The sequence below is a fragment of the Saimiri boliviensis genome, chromosome 16 (assembly GCF_048565385.1).
Source record: "Saimiri boliviensis isolate mSaiBol1 chromosome 16, mSaiBol1.pri, whole genome shotgun sequence".
Classification (NCBI taxonomy): domain Eukaryota; kingdom Metazoa; phylum Chordata; class Mammalia; order Primates; family Cebidae; genus Saimiri; species Saimiri boliviensis.
The window spans coordinates 16628045-16640617 of record NC_133464.1 but is presented as its reverse complement, the minus strand read 5'-3'; the positions used below and the strand labels follow the sequence as shown (position 1 = coordinate 16640617).

The 12573-nt window shown below is 41.6% G+C and overlaps 1 protein-coding gene across 1 annotated transcript; it reads right to left on the bottom strand.

The window, feature by feature from the left end:
* Window positions 1-218: 218 nt before the first annotated feature.
* On the bottom strand, window positions 219-1827 carry OXGR1 (oxoglutarate receptor 1). Its single transcript, XM_003928206.3, has one exon. The coding sequence runs from the start codon at window positions 1760-1762 to the stop codon at window positions 749-751; it is 1014 nt and encodes a 337-aa protein (XP_003928255.1). The 5' UTR covers window positions 1763-1827; the 3' UTR covers window positions 219-748.
* Between the last annotated feature and the right edge of the window lie 10746 nt (window positions 1828-12573).

The window sequence follows — 12573 nt, the reverse complement described above, 5'->3', positions numbered from 1 at the left end:
TCGAAAGTTTCCCTTCCTTCCCCAGGACATGTTAATTATGATGAATACAATTTGATAAATTTTTTTATAAATTCAAAAAACACTTTTTAAGTGGTCTGCAACAATAAAGACAGAATACTCCAAATATGTTGCAGGTACTAATTTCAGCTATCTGCATGAACGTCCTTGAATTATTTCAAAGGTATCATACTGGCTTGCAAGTAAAATACAGATCTGGCTAAACCCAGTTTTACAATATCAAATATAAGCTGGAAGGAAACAAATTGTAGAGCTATGAAATGTAAAAAATAAATATTAAGTAAGATAAAAGTAGTGGTTTGAATTGTGTAATGGTTCAATATAAATAGGTCCGGATTGCAGAGGAGCATTAAATGATGAGTGAAAAGATTGGTTTTCTCCTATCTTGGCACTCATTTACTGAGCAATCCAGGGCAAGGGTATGAAATTGGTTTCCATGTATATATGATAAGTTGGTGGGAACAGATGTTCTCTAAGATGCCTCTGAGTTCCAGCAGCTTGTAATACCAAGTCTGAATAGGTTGCTGCATCCCATTCTTATATCTCTTCAATGGAGGAGCTCAATAAAGAGATTGCAAATAACTAGAAGCCTTTCCCTGGCTTTGGCACATGGTTATTTGAATACACAGTATTTACCGGGAGTTCCATTGAGGAAGACATCCTGAACATATTAGGAGTGCTAGGTAAAGTATCAGCAAGTATTTATGTTTGGTTAAGTAAATGAAGTATTTCAAGTGTTGTTTGAGTAACTGGTTTTCTTTGCATGCTCAAGGTCCCTGCTTGCTTTGCATCTCACTATTGAGCAGACAGCCTGCTGAAAGTTGTCACTGACCACCACATACAGTAGCAGGTTACCAAAGGTGTTCAGAGCAGCGAATGGTCTTGAAACGATGTAAGCTTCATGGATCTGATTCTCAATGGAACAGCTGATTGAAAGCAGGCGAGATTCGATCCGAATGATCCTCAAGATATGAAAGGGTAACAAACATACATAAAATACGAGGAGTAGCAGAATGGCTAGCCTTCGAGCTTTCTGCTTAAGGCAGCTGTGAGTTTGTAGTCCATGGGTCAGAGTGTGGATAATCGTGGTATAGCAAAGTGTCACTATCACCAAGGGGAGGCAGAAGGTGGTTGCAGTCAAAATCAGGTTGTACCATTTAATAGTCCTGAGTTCATCTGAACTGGTGAGATCAAGACAGGCTGATCTGTTGGTCCTGTTGGTTGATGTGATCAAGAAGGTCATGGGAATGACAGCTACCAGTGAAATGATCCACACCACAGCGCAGGCTACCACTGCCCACCGAGTTTTGTGAATGGAAAAGCAGCTCATAGGGTGAATGATCACACAGTAGCGGAAGATGCTGAAGCAGGTGAGGAAGAGGATGCTGCTGTACAGGTTGAAATGGAAGCCGAAGCGGATAAACTTACACATGAAATCTCCAAAGATCCAATTTTCGCCATTGGCATAGTAGTGAATCAGGAAGGGGAGGCTGGTCAGATACAGCAGATCTGTGCAGGCCAGGTTCAGCATAATGATTGTGCTGCTCTTCCAGGGTCGCATTTTGAAAATGTAAATGGAAATCGCTACTGCATTCCCTGGAAATCCCAGGACGAAGATAATGCCATAAATAACAGGGAGGTAGTGCATCTTGAGTGGGATGTTTTTGTCAGTGCAATTTCCAAAAGCAGCTGCATAATCGGGAAAATCAGAAGCATTTGCTAAATTGTCTAGTGGCTCATTCATGGTTACCTCCTTTCATCTTGCAGGAAAACAAGAGAGTTCAGTTTGGCAATACGAATCGAATGAGAAGTAACTTGCTAATAAAGGAAAACAGAAAACATTAATGGTAGGGTAATAAAAACAAGGATCTACTTTTAAATGAAAATTGTTTTAACATCCTAAATTTGCCACTTCTCTCTCTCTTTAATCTCAAAAGAGACCCTGTGGAGAAGAAATTGCATTTCCAAGAAAATGACTGAGGCGAGTTACTAAATGCATTTAATAAAAATATAAAAGTTAAATTATCACGAGAATTAAAATGAAGGATTGGAAGAAAATAAAGCCACATGTAGCTCTGGAAAACAATTTGGCAAGGTTGCCATTTGGGCAAGCCATAGGGTATTGCCATTAGAAACTTAGCAACAGGACCTACTATTAGCAAGTGTGATGCAAGCCACCATCACTTCACTTCTACACAACACAAAATACTGAAAAGTCTTTCTTATTACCTCTATTTTACAAGAGACAGAAATGTTTTGTAGCTCATCTCTGGTAACACATCCAGTGGCTTAAATGGGATCCACACTCAGGTTTGTCTGACTCAGAAGACATTCTCTTTCTACACGACCTCTCAGTACTGCCTCTCAATCTGTGTTTTGTTGATTTTCATCAGGATTGCCCTAAATAATGGAGGGAACTAGTGTGAAGACAGGAAAACACTGAATACTGTAAATTTTAAAAATATAGATTGCATACATTGCAACATTTAATCGCACATTTCTGTTCTTACAATTTCTTTTAATAGCTCACATAATTTGCTTGTGCAGGGGAGTGTGTGTGGTAGGGTGGATGGGGCAGGATCACTGGTATAATGTAACTGTTAAGAGCCTGAGCTCTGAAGCCAGATGGCCAGATTTTGACGCTCAGGTTAGACATTAAGTAGCATGTTCCTAAGCAAGTTGATTAAGCTCTCTCGGGCTGGAAGGAGTGCAATTTTAACTTCCTTCCTCTTACTTACTAATGTTTTTAAAAATTTTGACGGTGAATTTTTGCAATGAGAAAAATACTGCTAAAAAAGAGTTACAATTAGCTTATTATTTGAATTAAATAGCTCTTGGTAAAATGCATCCAAGTACACATTTATGGAGTGCCCACTGTGTATTAGATCCTTTGTCAAGTCCTAGCAATAGAAACTGAATAACATACATGGATGTATAAGCCACTGTCACAACCTACTGGGGGAAAGTGGACATGGAAAATCATTTTAACAAAATATAAACCCACCTCACGGAGCTGTCAATATTATGTTAAAAATGGGAAGAAAAACACTTGGCATACTACTGGGCACATAAGAAGAGCTTAATAAATGTTAGCTGATGTTAGTTGCTAAGTCATTTGATGTATGAATGGTACAAGACTACAGAGATCACAAGGAAAGGAGGAAACATCAGAGTTTGCCACCATTATTACTAAAATCCGATACTAAATCTACACTATCCAGGATTTCCTGAGAAGAGTACAGAGGTATATTTCAAACTAGCCCAACTTAACAAACCCTAAATTAGCAGAATCAGTCCCTGTTGACTGCCCCTGAGCGTACTCTTCCTGGTCTCACTTAGTCCAGGAGGTCTGGGAAAGTTGTAATGAACTCAGCATGGTTATGAGACATTGGGAGATAAAGTTGAGAAGGAAAAATAGGTATTAATAAAAAAATAATAGTACAAAGCTCTACTATAAGTGTCTTACATATTTAAATCTGTTTAATCCTCACCACCAATGGTGAGGTAGTGCTGTGATTGTTCCCCTTTAACAGAAGAAGAAACTGAGGCACATAGGAGGCAGTGATGTGCTCAAGGTCAAGCTGCTAGTTAGGGCGAGCCAGGATATGATGGGGGCAGTCTTGTTTCCAGTCTGGGCTGCATCTTACAGTGAGTAGGCAAGAGGGAAATCTGAAGAGCCTGTAATCACAAAGACCACTTAGCACATGACCTCTCAGTGCTGCCTCTTAATATGTATTTTTTTGATTTTCATCAGGATTACCCTAAATAACTGAGGGAATTACAAGTGTCAAGACAGAAAAAGTCTGAATATCTCAGAAAAGCTCAATAAATCAAACACTGTAGAGCTATCCCTTGGTATCTGCAGTGAATCGGTTCCTGAACCCCCAAGGATACCAAAATCTGCATATGCTCACGTCCCTGATATAAAAATAAAATGGCATGGTATTTGCATGTAACCTATGTCCATCCTCCTGCATACTTTAAATTGTCTCTAGATTACTTATAATACCTAATGCAACATAGATGTTGTATAAATAGTGATTATACTATATTGTTTATGGAATAATGGCAAGAAAAAAGTCTGTACATGTTTATTACAGACATTTTTTAAAAAGTATTCTCAATCCACAGTGGTTGAATCCACTAGTGCAGAACCCATGTATCTGGAGGACCAGCTGTAATTGTGTGAACCAGGGATAAATTGTTAATAATAATAGTGACTGCTTTTCCCTGGATTGAGAGAAGATTAAATGATTTTTCAAATAATCTCAACTTATATTTTAGATTCAGGGAGTACATATGCAGGTTTGTTAGCTGCATCTATTAAATAGTGCTGAGGTTTGGGGGTTTGACTAATTCTGTCACCCAGATACTAAACGAAGTGTTGAAAAGGGTGTGTGGATCATGCTAAGTGCTACATCAGAATCTGCCACCATTATAAATATTCTCTGATACTGAATCTACACTATCCAGCATTTCCTGAGAGGAGTGCAGAGGTGTATTTCAAACTAGCCCAACTTAACAAATCCTAAATTAGCAGCATCATTCCCTATTGACTGCCCTTGAATATACTCTTTCAGATCTCACTTAGTCAAGGTGCATATCAGAATGCATTTACAGGTTTGCTACTTTTATTCTGTATGAACTGGGGAAAGAATAGCCCGAAACATAGAACTTGCCTCTGGGCAGCTGTTAGGTTCTCAACCGGAGAGGCTGGTGCTCCCTGGGACCATGTATTACCCATGAAAAGTGAATGCTTCTCTCCTTGCCAAGTTAATTGACTCTAATTAAAAGTGCTATTCAACTGTCACTTACACAGCACTGGAGTTCATAGGAGTCAGGGACTGCTGACCGGTGAGAGTGCTCTCAAGCCAGGCAACCACAGTGGATGGCTCCTCCCTTGGCAGAATGTCTTAAATGGACTCATGCATAAGGAGCAGGAAGTCACTTAAAATTGAAAGGAAATGGTCACAGCCAAGGAGTCCCAGAAGCAGCACATCCCAAAGACAGTTCTTAGATTATATCAAGAGGCCGCTAAGTAGCTGGCACAAGAAAGTAAAGATAGTTTTAGTAACACTCAAAATAATTCTCTGGAGTTATTTCCTTCTAATTGGGATTTGCCTTAACAGAGAAGTGAGAAGAAGAGAAGGGGAGGGAATTCAAGTCCAAGCTGCGTATCTGTCAGCTCCTTGAAAGCAAAATCACAAGTCACCTCATACCCCAGGGGCTGGCACACAGAAAGTATGTAGTAAATATTAATTTTTGCTGAATGCATTAAAGAACAATCAGTAACATCGGTAAAACTTACATGATACTGAGGGACTAGTAAAATGGCAACTATCACTAAAAAAAAAAAAAAAAAAAAAGCTTGGGCCGGGCTTGGTGACTCACGCCTATAATCCTAACACTTTGGGAGGCCAAGGCAGGTGGATCACAAGGTCAGGAGATCGAGACCATCTTGGCTAACATGGTGAAACCCCATCTATACCAAAAATCCAAAAAGTAGCCGGGGTTGGTGGTTTGTGCCTATAGTCCCAGCTACTTGGGAGCCATGCTATGGAGGCCATTTTAAACAATAATTCAATCAGTAAAATACAGGTTATAGGTAGAAACAACTGCCTTATTGTTGTGAAAAAATAATAGTTAAGATTAGGATTGAATGAAGACTGACTAGTCAATTATAAGGGTGGAGGGGTTGACTGGGAAGCTTAGCGTCTCTACCATAAAACCTCATAAAAGTATAGTCTGAGTTTACAAAATATGTGTCATGTTAAGAACAGCACAAAAAAACCGGTCTGGGCTGTGAGCAGGTAGAATGAAGCTGTTTCTTTCCTCCCTAGCCTCAGGGTCTGGTGCAATTCACTGCCACCACGCAGAACACCAGATGGTCTACAAACAAATCATTTAAGCTCAAAGGACATTAAAAACAAATGCGGCACAACCCTGCTATATTCCCTTCTCTTAATACAACAGTAGTTCTCAAACGAGAGGATGTTACAAGTCACCTGAAACTAATGGGCTCCTTGCAAGCAAGAAATAATGATGAATTAAGTTTCAACATAACCAAAATGTAAGTGTGAACTAAGCTAGGTTCAGCATGCATAAAAGCAAGCATCAAAGTTTGGGATAAACTTGTAAAAATAAAAAGCTTATAATTTCAGTACAATCACTATGGAGAATAGTTCGGAGGTTCCTCAGCAAATTAAAAACTGAGCTACCATATGATCCAGCATTTCCACTATTGAGTATATACCCAAAAGAAAGGAAATCAGCATATCAAAGAGATATCTGCACTCCCATGTTTGTTGCAGCTCTGTTAACAACAGCCAAGATTTGGAAGCAATCTAAGTGTCCATCAACAGATGAACGGATAAAGAAAATGTGGTACTTACACACAGTGGAGTACTATTCAGCCATGAAAAGGAACGAGATCCTGTGTTTGCAACAACATGGATAGAACTGGAGGTCATTATGGGAAGTGAAAAAAGCCAGGCATAGAAAGACAAATATTGCATGTTCTCACTCAGTCATGAAATCTAAAAATCAAAACAAGCACACTCATAGGCATAGAGAGTAGAAAGATGGTTACAGAAGTTGGAAAGATGAGTGGAAGATTAATTAGTGGTAGATTAATTTGTACCCATTAGCCATCCCTGGTGGAGAGGATGGCTAATGGGTACAAAGAAAAGGTAGAAAGAATGAATAAGACCTACTATTTGATAGCACAATAGGGTGACCATAGTCAATAATAACTGAATCTCACATTTTTAAATAAAAAGCATAAGTGGATTGTTTGTATTAATAGCACAAAGGATACATGCTTGAGTGGATGGATATCCCATTCTCTATGATGTGATTATTTCACATTGCATGCCTGTATCAAAACATCTCATGTTCCCCACAAATATATATACCTAAGTATCCACAAAAATTAAGAAATAAAAAAATTGTAAGAAGCTTACAATTTTAGCCTTTTCTTCTCTCTGAAATTGGAAAGTAGCTGTGATTGTGGAAAGTAGATGTCAATGTTTGGGAAACACACTGCTCGTGGAATGCTGTCCTAATGCCAGCATACTCAGGAACCTCACAGATTGGGATTCCAAGATTTCGTAGTAAAGAAGGCAGGATCAGAAATGCTATCGACTTAAGTGGCAGCAGATACTACTTCACCTCCACAGCGTACTCCTACCCATTTGGTGGGAACAAGGCAGGTGGGATTAATGATGAAACATGATTTTCCTAGGGTGTCTGTTCATTTTGCAGATCAGTTTTGTTGGATAAGTTAAGCTCCTTATCCAACAATGCCTCTACCTCTCCCAGCTTTCCTCCCTCTCCCCTGGCCTCCCTGGGTTTTTCTGGTTCTGCTCCCATGCTGATCACGGTCACAGCTGGTTCTTTCCTCCTTTTCCCACGATACCAATGGACCGGGGAAGGGGGGGTGGTTCACGGTTGGATACTTCATCTGTCACCTTCTCTCCAGAGTCATTGGAAGCTCTGAAGCTGGGGTCACTTTGGGTTGTCCAAAAGAAACTTAAGAAGACCTTTCATTCATAGAGACTCACTTTGATTTCCCAGTCTACATATTTGAAAACTAATTTTACTTTATGCTGGTAGAAAACAGACCAATTCTTAACATAGGTAAATTTGTGACTGGGTGAGTGCTGTCCTCCCCTGTCCCTGAAGGAATCCTTCCCCCCAACCCTTCTGGGAGCCTCAAGGCTCTTCCCTCAATCCCCACTTTATTGTTTGTTTTTGTTTTTATTTTTATTTATTTTTTGAGACAGAATCTTGCTTTGTTGTCCAGACTGGAGTGCAGTGGCCATGATCTTGGCTCACTGCAACCTCTGCCTCCCAGGTTCAAGGGATCCTCCTGCCTCAGCCTCTGAGTAGCTGAGATTACAGGTCCATGCCACTGCCCTGCTAATTTTTTGTATTTGTAGTAGAGACAAGGTTTCACCATGTTGGGCAGGTTGGTCTCAAACTACTGACCTCGGGTGATCCACCGCCCTCAGCTTCCCAAAGTGCTGGGATTACAGGCACGAGCCACCGCCCCCAGCCAAACCCCAGTTTTAATAAGAATCTGCAACTCAGTTTCCCTGAAGACTGTTAAGGGGCCATGTTGATGGAGCCCAAAGATATGGTTTTTACCTATTTAATCTTTGGGAGAAACAAATACAATATCTGAAAGCTCGCTTCAGAAAAATGAATGCATGGACACACAAATATTATACATATTTGAGGTTTAGAGAACATCACAAACTAGTTTATGAAATCCATAGCAACGAAACAAAAAAGACAGAGGAGAAAGACATTTCAGGGGCCAACATTTTCCTCGCTTGTTGGGGGTGGGGGTGGAGCAGTGTCTTTGGTCGTTGCCACCACCACACCGTCCAGCACGATGCGGGGTGAGTTTTGAGAACATTCAGCAGGGCGGTGATCAATGGGGTGAGGGATTAACTGTTTGTCTCCTAAGCAGTCTCTCTGCCCGCCTCCCAGACCCCTCGCTTGGGTGTGAGAAAAAGTATGAGATGAAATCAGCAATCCCCAAATCCCCCAGGTCTCTCTAAGTCAAATGCGTCCTCGCCCTGGGCTTTTTGTTCCCTAGAATGAACCTTTGCTTCCCGCCACAGGATCTGGGGTGCTTCTGCTGCCGCCAAAGAAGAAGGGGGGCGCTGCTCTATCCCGGCCTGCTGCAGGGACGTGAAGGAGTGCTGTTTCCCCTGCGTCCCGGGCACCCCGCGTTCCCTCTCCCAGGTCAGCGCAGGGTCCCCCGCACCCGCTCCCTCCGGCCCGTGGGCCCCGCTCCCCGATCGCGATCGCGCGTGGCTCACCTGGCAGCCCCGGCGAGGCGGACGTGCGCCCCGCGTGCCTGCGCGGCCTGGCTGGGCCCGGACCGCGGACCTGTACGGGGGGAGGCTGCGCCCCGCCCCGCCCCTCCCAGCCCTCGGAGGCCCAGCGAGCAGGTGCGTGTTCCCGCGTCCTCGCCCCGGGCAGCCTGGCCGGCAGCATCCAGCCTCGCCCACTTCCCAGCGGAGACAGGGACAGCAGCTTCCACTCTGCGGATCTCTGGACATCCTCCGTCCGGGTTTGGATCTCTGGACATCCCACTGACCCAGGGGAAAGTGTTTGCAGAGGGTCCAAACAACCAGCCCCGCGGGAGGGCTGTTGCCCCAGGAGGTTTGTGGCCGCCTTGTCTGGATCCAGAAATATCACCGCTCTCCTACAGTTTAGCGCCTCTTGTTTAGCGTGGGATAGAGGTGACTTACTGAAGCGTTGTCTTTCCCCGGTACCCAATTACAACCCTGCCCTCCAGCGCTTAGCAAGGTGGTTTAAAACTAATTTCTATCCCTGCGAAGAGCATTTGTCTGTATCTCCAGATCCAGGGCGTGGGTAGCCTTCTTGCTACATAACTTAGGAATCGCCTTTTCTCTTCTCGGAACCTCAGCCACATCGTCCAAGCTACTAAGCCCCCTGAACCATTGAACTGCAAGATCTTTTCCCGCATCAAAGAGTAGTTCACTATGTTAGCGAATGGGGGTGATTGGAGAATGCCCTCTATGCTCTTCCATGGATGGGCATTGAATGTCTCTTCCGCACTTCCACCTTGATGGACATCAAACACCCTGTATAGTCCATCCTCTGGGAATGCCAGCCAGCAGCAGCAAGAATGTTAGGCCAGGTGTCCCTCCCACCAGGGCCCAGGTGGAAAGACTCCGCCCTGGCTGATGGTTGGGATAGCCCTAGTTACACATTTTTATTATCATGCTTATCATTATTATTATCTGAGTTCCAGCCTCTCCAGGAAAATATTTTGCATTAGGAGAAAAATTATTCTCTAACTTTACTATGTTTAATCATTTCTTCAATTATTCATTTGGAAATATTTGACCCTGTTTTGTTCCTACCTGTTGATTCATCAGACATTTGCTGTTTGATTATGCTGTGTCAAGCACTGACGAGATAATGAAGAACAATACATCATCTTCGCCTTTCAGGAGCTCATGTCTCATAGGAAATAAGATATAATTTAAAAACGTGATTAGGGCTTGCCACTGGTAAATAAAAGTGCCGGGAACGCATATAACTCAAATGAAGGCTTTCTGAAGTGAAAGACTTCCCAGCATTTTTCCACGGTAAGCAAGATTTCCAGCTAAAGCGGAAATGGCCTACAGAGGTTATTTTAAAACAAGTACTGGGTCCAGAACTCTAGACATGGAAGGGACACTTAAAAATATCCAGTTCTCTAAAGTTAAAATGGTGCAGGTGCTATGGGAAAAAGTATAATGGTTCCTCTAAAAATTAAAAATAGAATTATGACACAAGCCAGCAATTCTGCTTCTGGGAATATACCCCGAAGAATTGAAAGCAGAGACTCAAATAGACACTTGTATACCTGTGTTCATAGTGGCATTATTCACAATAACCAAAATGTGGATGCCGCCCAAGTGCCTATCAATGGATGAAGAGAGTGTGATATATACGTTCCATAGAGCATTATCTGGTTTTAAAAATGAAGGAAATTCTGACACATGCTGCAACATGGAGAAGCCCTGAGGACATTACGCTAAACAAAAGGAGCTACTCACAAAAGCATAAATGCCATGTGATTCCGCTTACATGAGGTACCTGAGTTGTCAAAGTTATGGAGACAGAAAATAGAATAATGGTTGCCAGGAGTTGCAGGAAGAGGGAATGAGGAATTAATGAGTATGAAATTTCCATTTTGAGAGATGAAAAGAGTTCTGTGGTCTGGTGGTTGCACAACAGTAATGCCAATGAACTACACTTTGGTGTGGTTAAGAGAGTATATTTTGGCCAGGCACAGTGGCTTACATCTGTAATCCCAGCACTCCTTTGGGAAGTTGAGGTGGGTGGATCACAAGGTCAAGAGATCGAGACCATCCTGGCCAACATGGTGAAACCCCATCTCTACTAAAAAGACAAAAATTAGCTGGGCATGGTGGCATGCACCTGTAGTCCCAGCTGCTGGGGAGGCTGAAGCAGGAGAATCACTTGAACCCAGAAGGCAGAGGTTGCAGTAAGCCAAGATTGCACCACTGTACTCCAGACTGGCAACAGAGCAAGACTTCGTCTCAAAAAAAAAAAAAAAAAAAAAAAGTAAATTTTATGTTTATTTTCCTATAAGTTTTTAAAGGAAAAAATATATATGATGGTTAAAAATAATTTGTCCTATGTATTTATTTTACAAAGGAGGACACAGAATTAGAGAGGTCTAAATGACTAGCTCAAGGTCAGAGCCACAGAAGTCTGTGTAAAACCAATGTGCCAAGTCTTCTGTTCTTATTACTACGTCCTAGGGGTGGCTAGGTCACTTGATTGAAGCTATTGCTTTCTCAGACAACAATGTACTATGATCTAATACTCTAAATTGGCTCCATCAACAGGATGATTATTATGAACAAATTGTGTCTTGTATCTTTTAATGTTTACCTGTAAATATGACTTCTAACCACAACTCAAATTTTTTCTCTCTGTAATAGTGCTTTGCAGGAAAAAAAATAAAGTACTAACCAATAAAGATTTCAGTCCCTATGTAAGGAGAATAATATATATATTTAAAACAATTTGCATTAGAGTGTGATGTCACTATTTTAGCCTATGTATTAAACTTCAAATTTAGGACCTTGAGGTTGTCTTTTAATAACCCTAAGTCAAAGACTTATATGAAGGTAAAATTCAACTTCTATTTAAAATTGGTCTCTTGCCCAGATTCAGAAATTCACGCTCTTCCTTAAAATGAGCACCAAATAGAAGAAGATTCCAGCATTTAAATTTATAGCTACTTGAGCAGCACAGGTGTCACCTGTGTGATGTGCTGCAATTGTTCCTTTAAAGCAGGAAATGGGGTTTATTGTCACGATAATCAAGAAACTCAAAAACTTCTCTTCTAACTAGGAGACACTGACATCTTAAAGCCTCGTGCTCCAAAAAGGCCCGTGAAATTCTGCATAGAAGGCAGTGTTAGTATTCCAGCATTCTCCAAGAGCCATTAATGGATCAGTTGGGGGGTAGCAGGGGTAAAATATTCCAAATCATCTTGGCTCTTACTCAGAGTTTTATTGAGAAAGGAACAAATAGTTGGTGACAACGTGGATCACTCTGTTTCCTGACTGGAGCCTCCATCCACTCAGCTGTGAATTGTCATACTCAAACTTCAGGTGATCACGCTCCCAGATAGTATTCCAACCGTGACCGACCTTATCATTCCCAACCGTGTATGGCCTTGTCAGACTTTTTTTTTTTTTTATTTTTATAACTTTGGCCACAGTTTGATATGTTTGGTATAACAGCAGTATTCTCATGAGATGAATGGCCTTGATTTTTGAAAAGTGATTAACTTATTTTCTAGTGCCTTTAAAATGAATTGCTTCGTTAAGATGTACTGATTAAATAAAGCGAGTTTGTAATCTACGCTCTGCTAGGCAACAAATTCAGATATTGTGATGCCTTCCAGATTCCTACAATATTTCTTTGGTGAGAAAGATAATGTTGTGGTATAGCAGAGCAAGAGAGTACTAGAAATTTGAGGCCTGG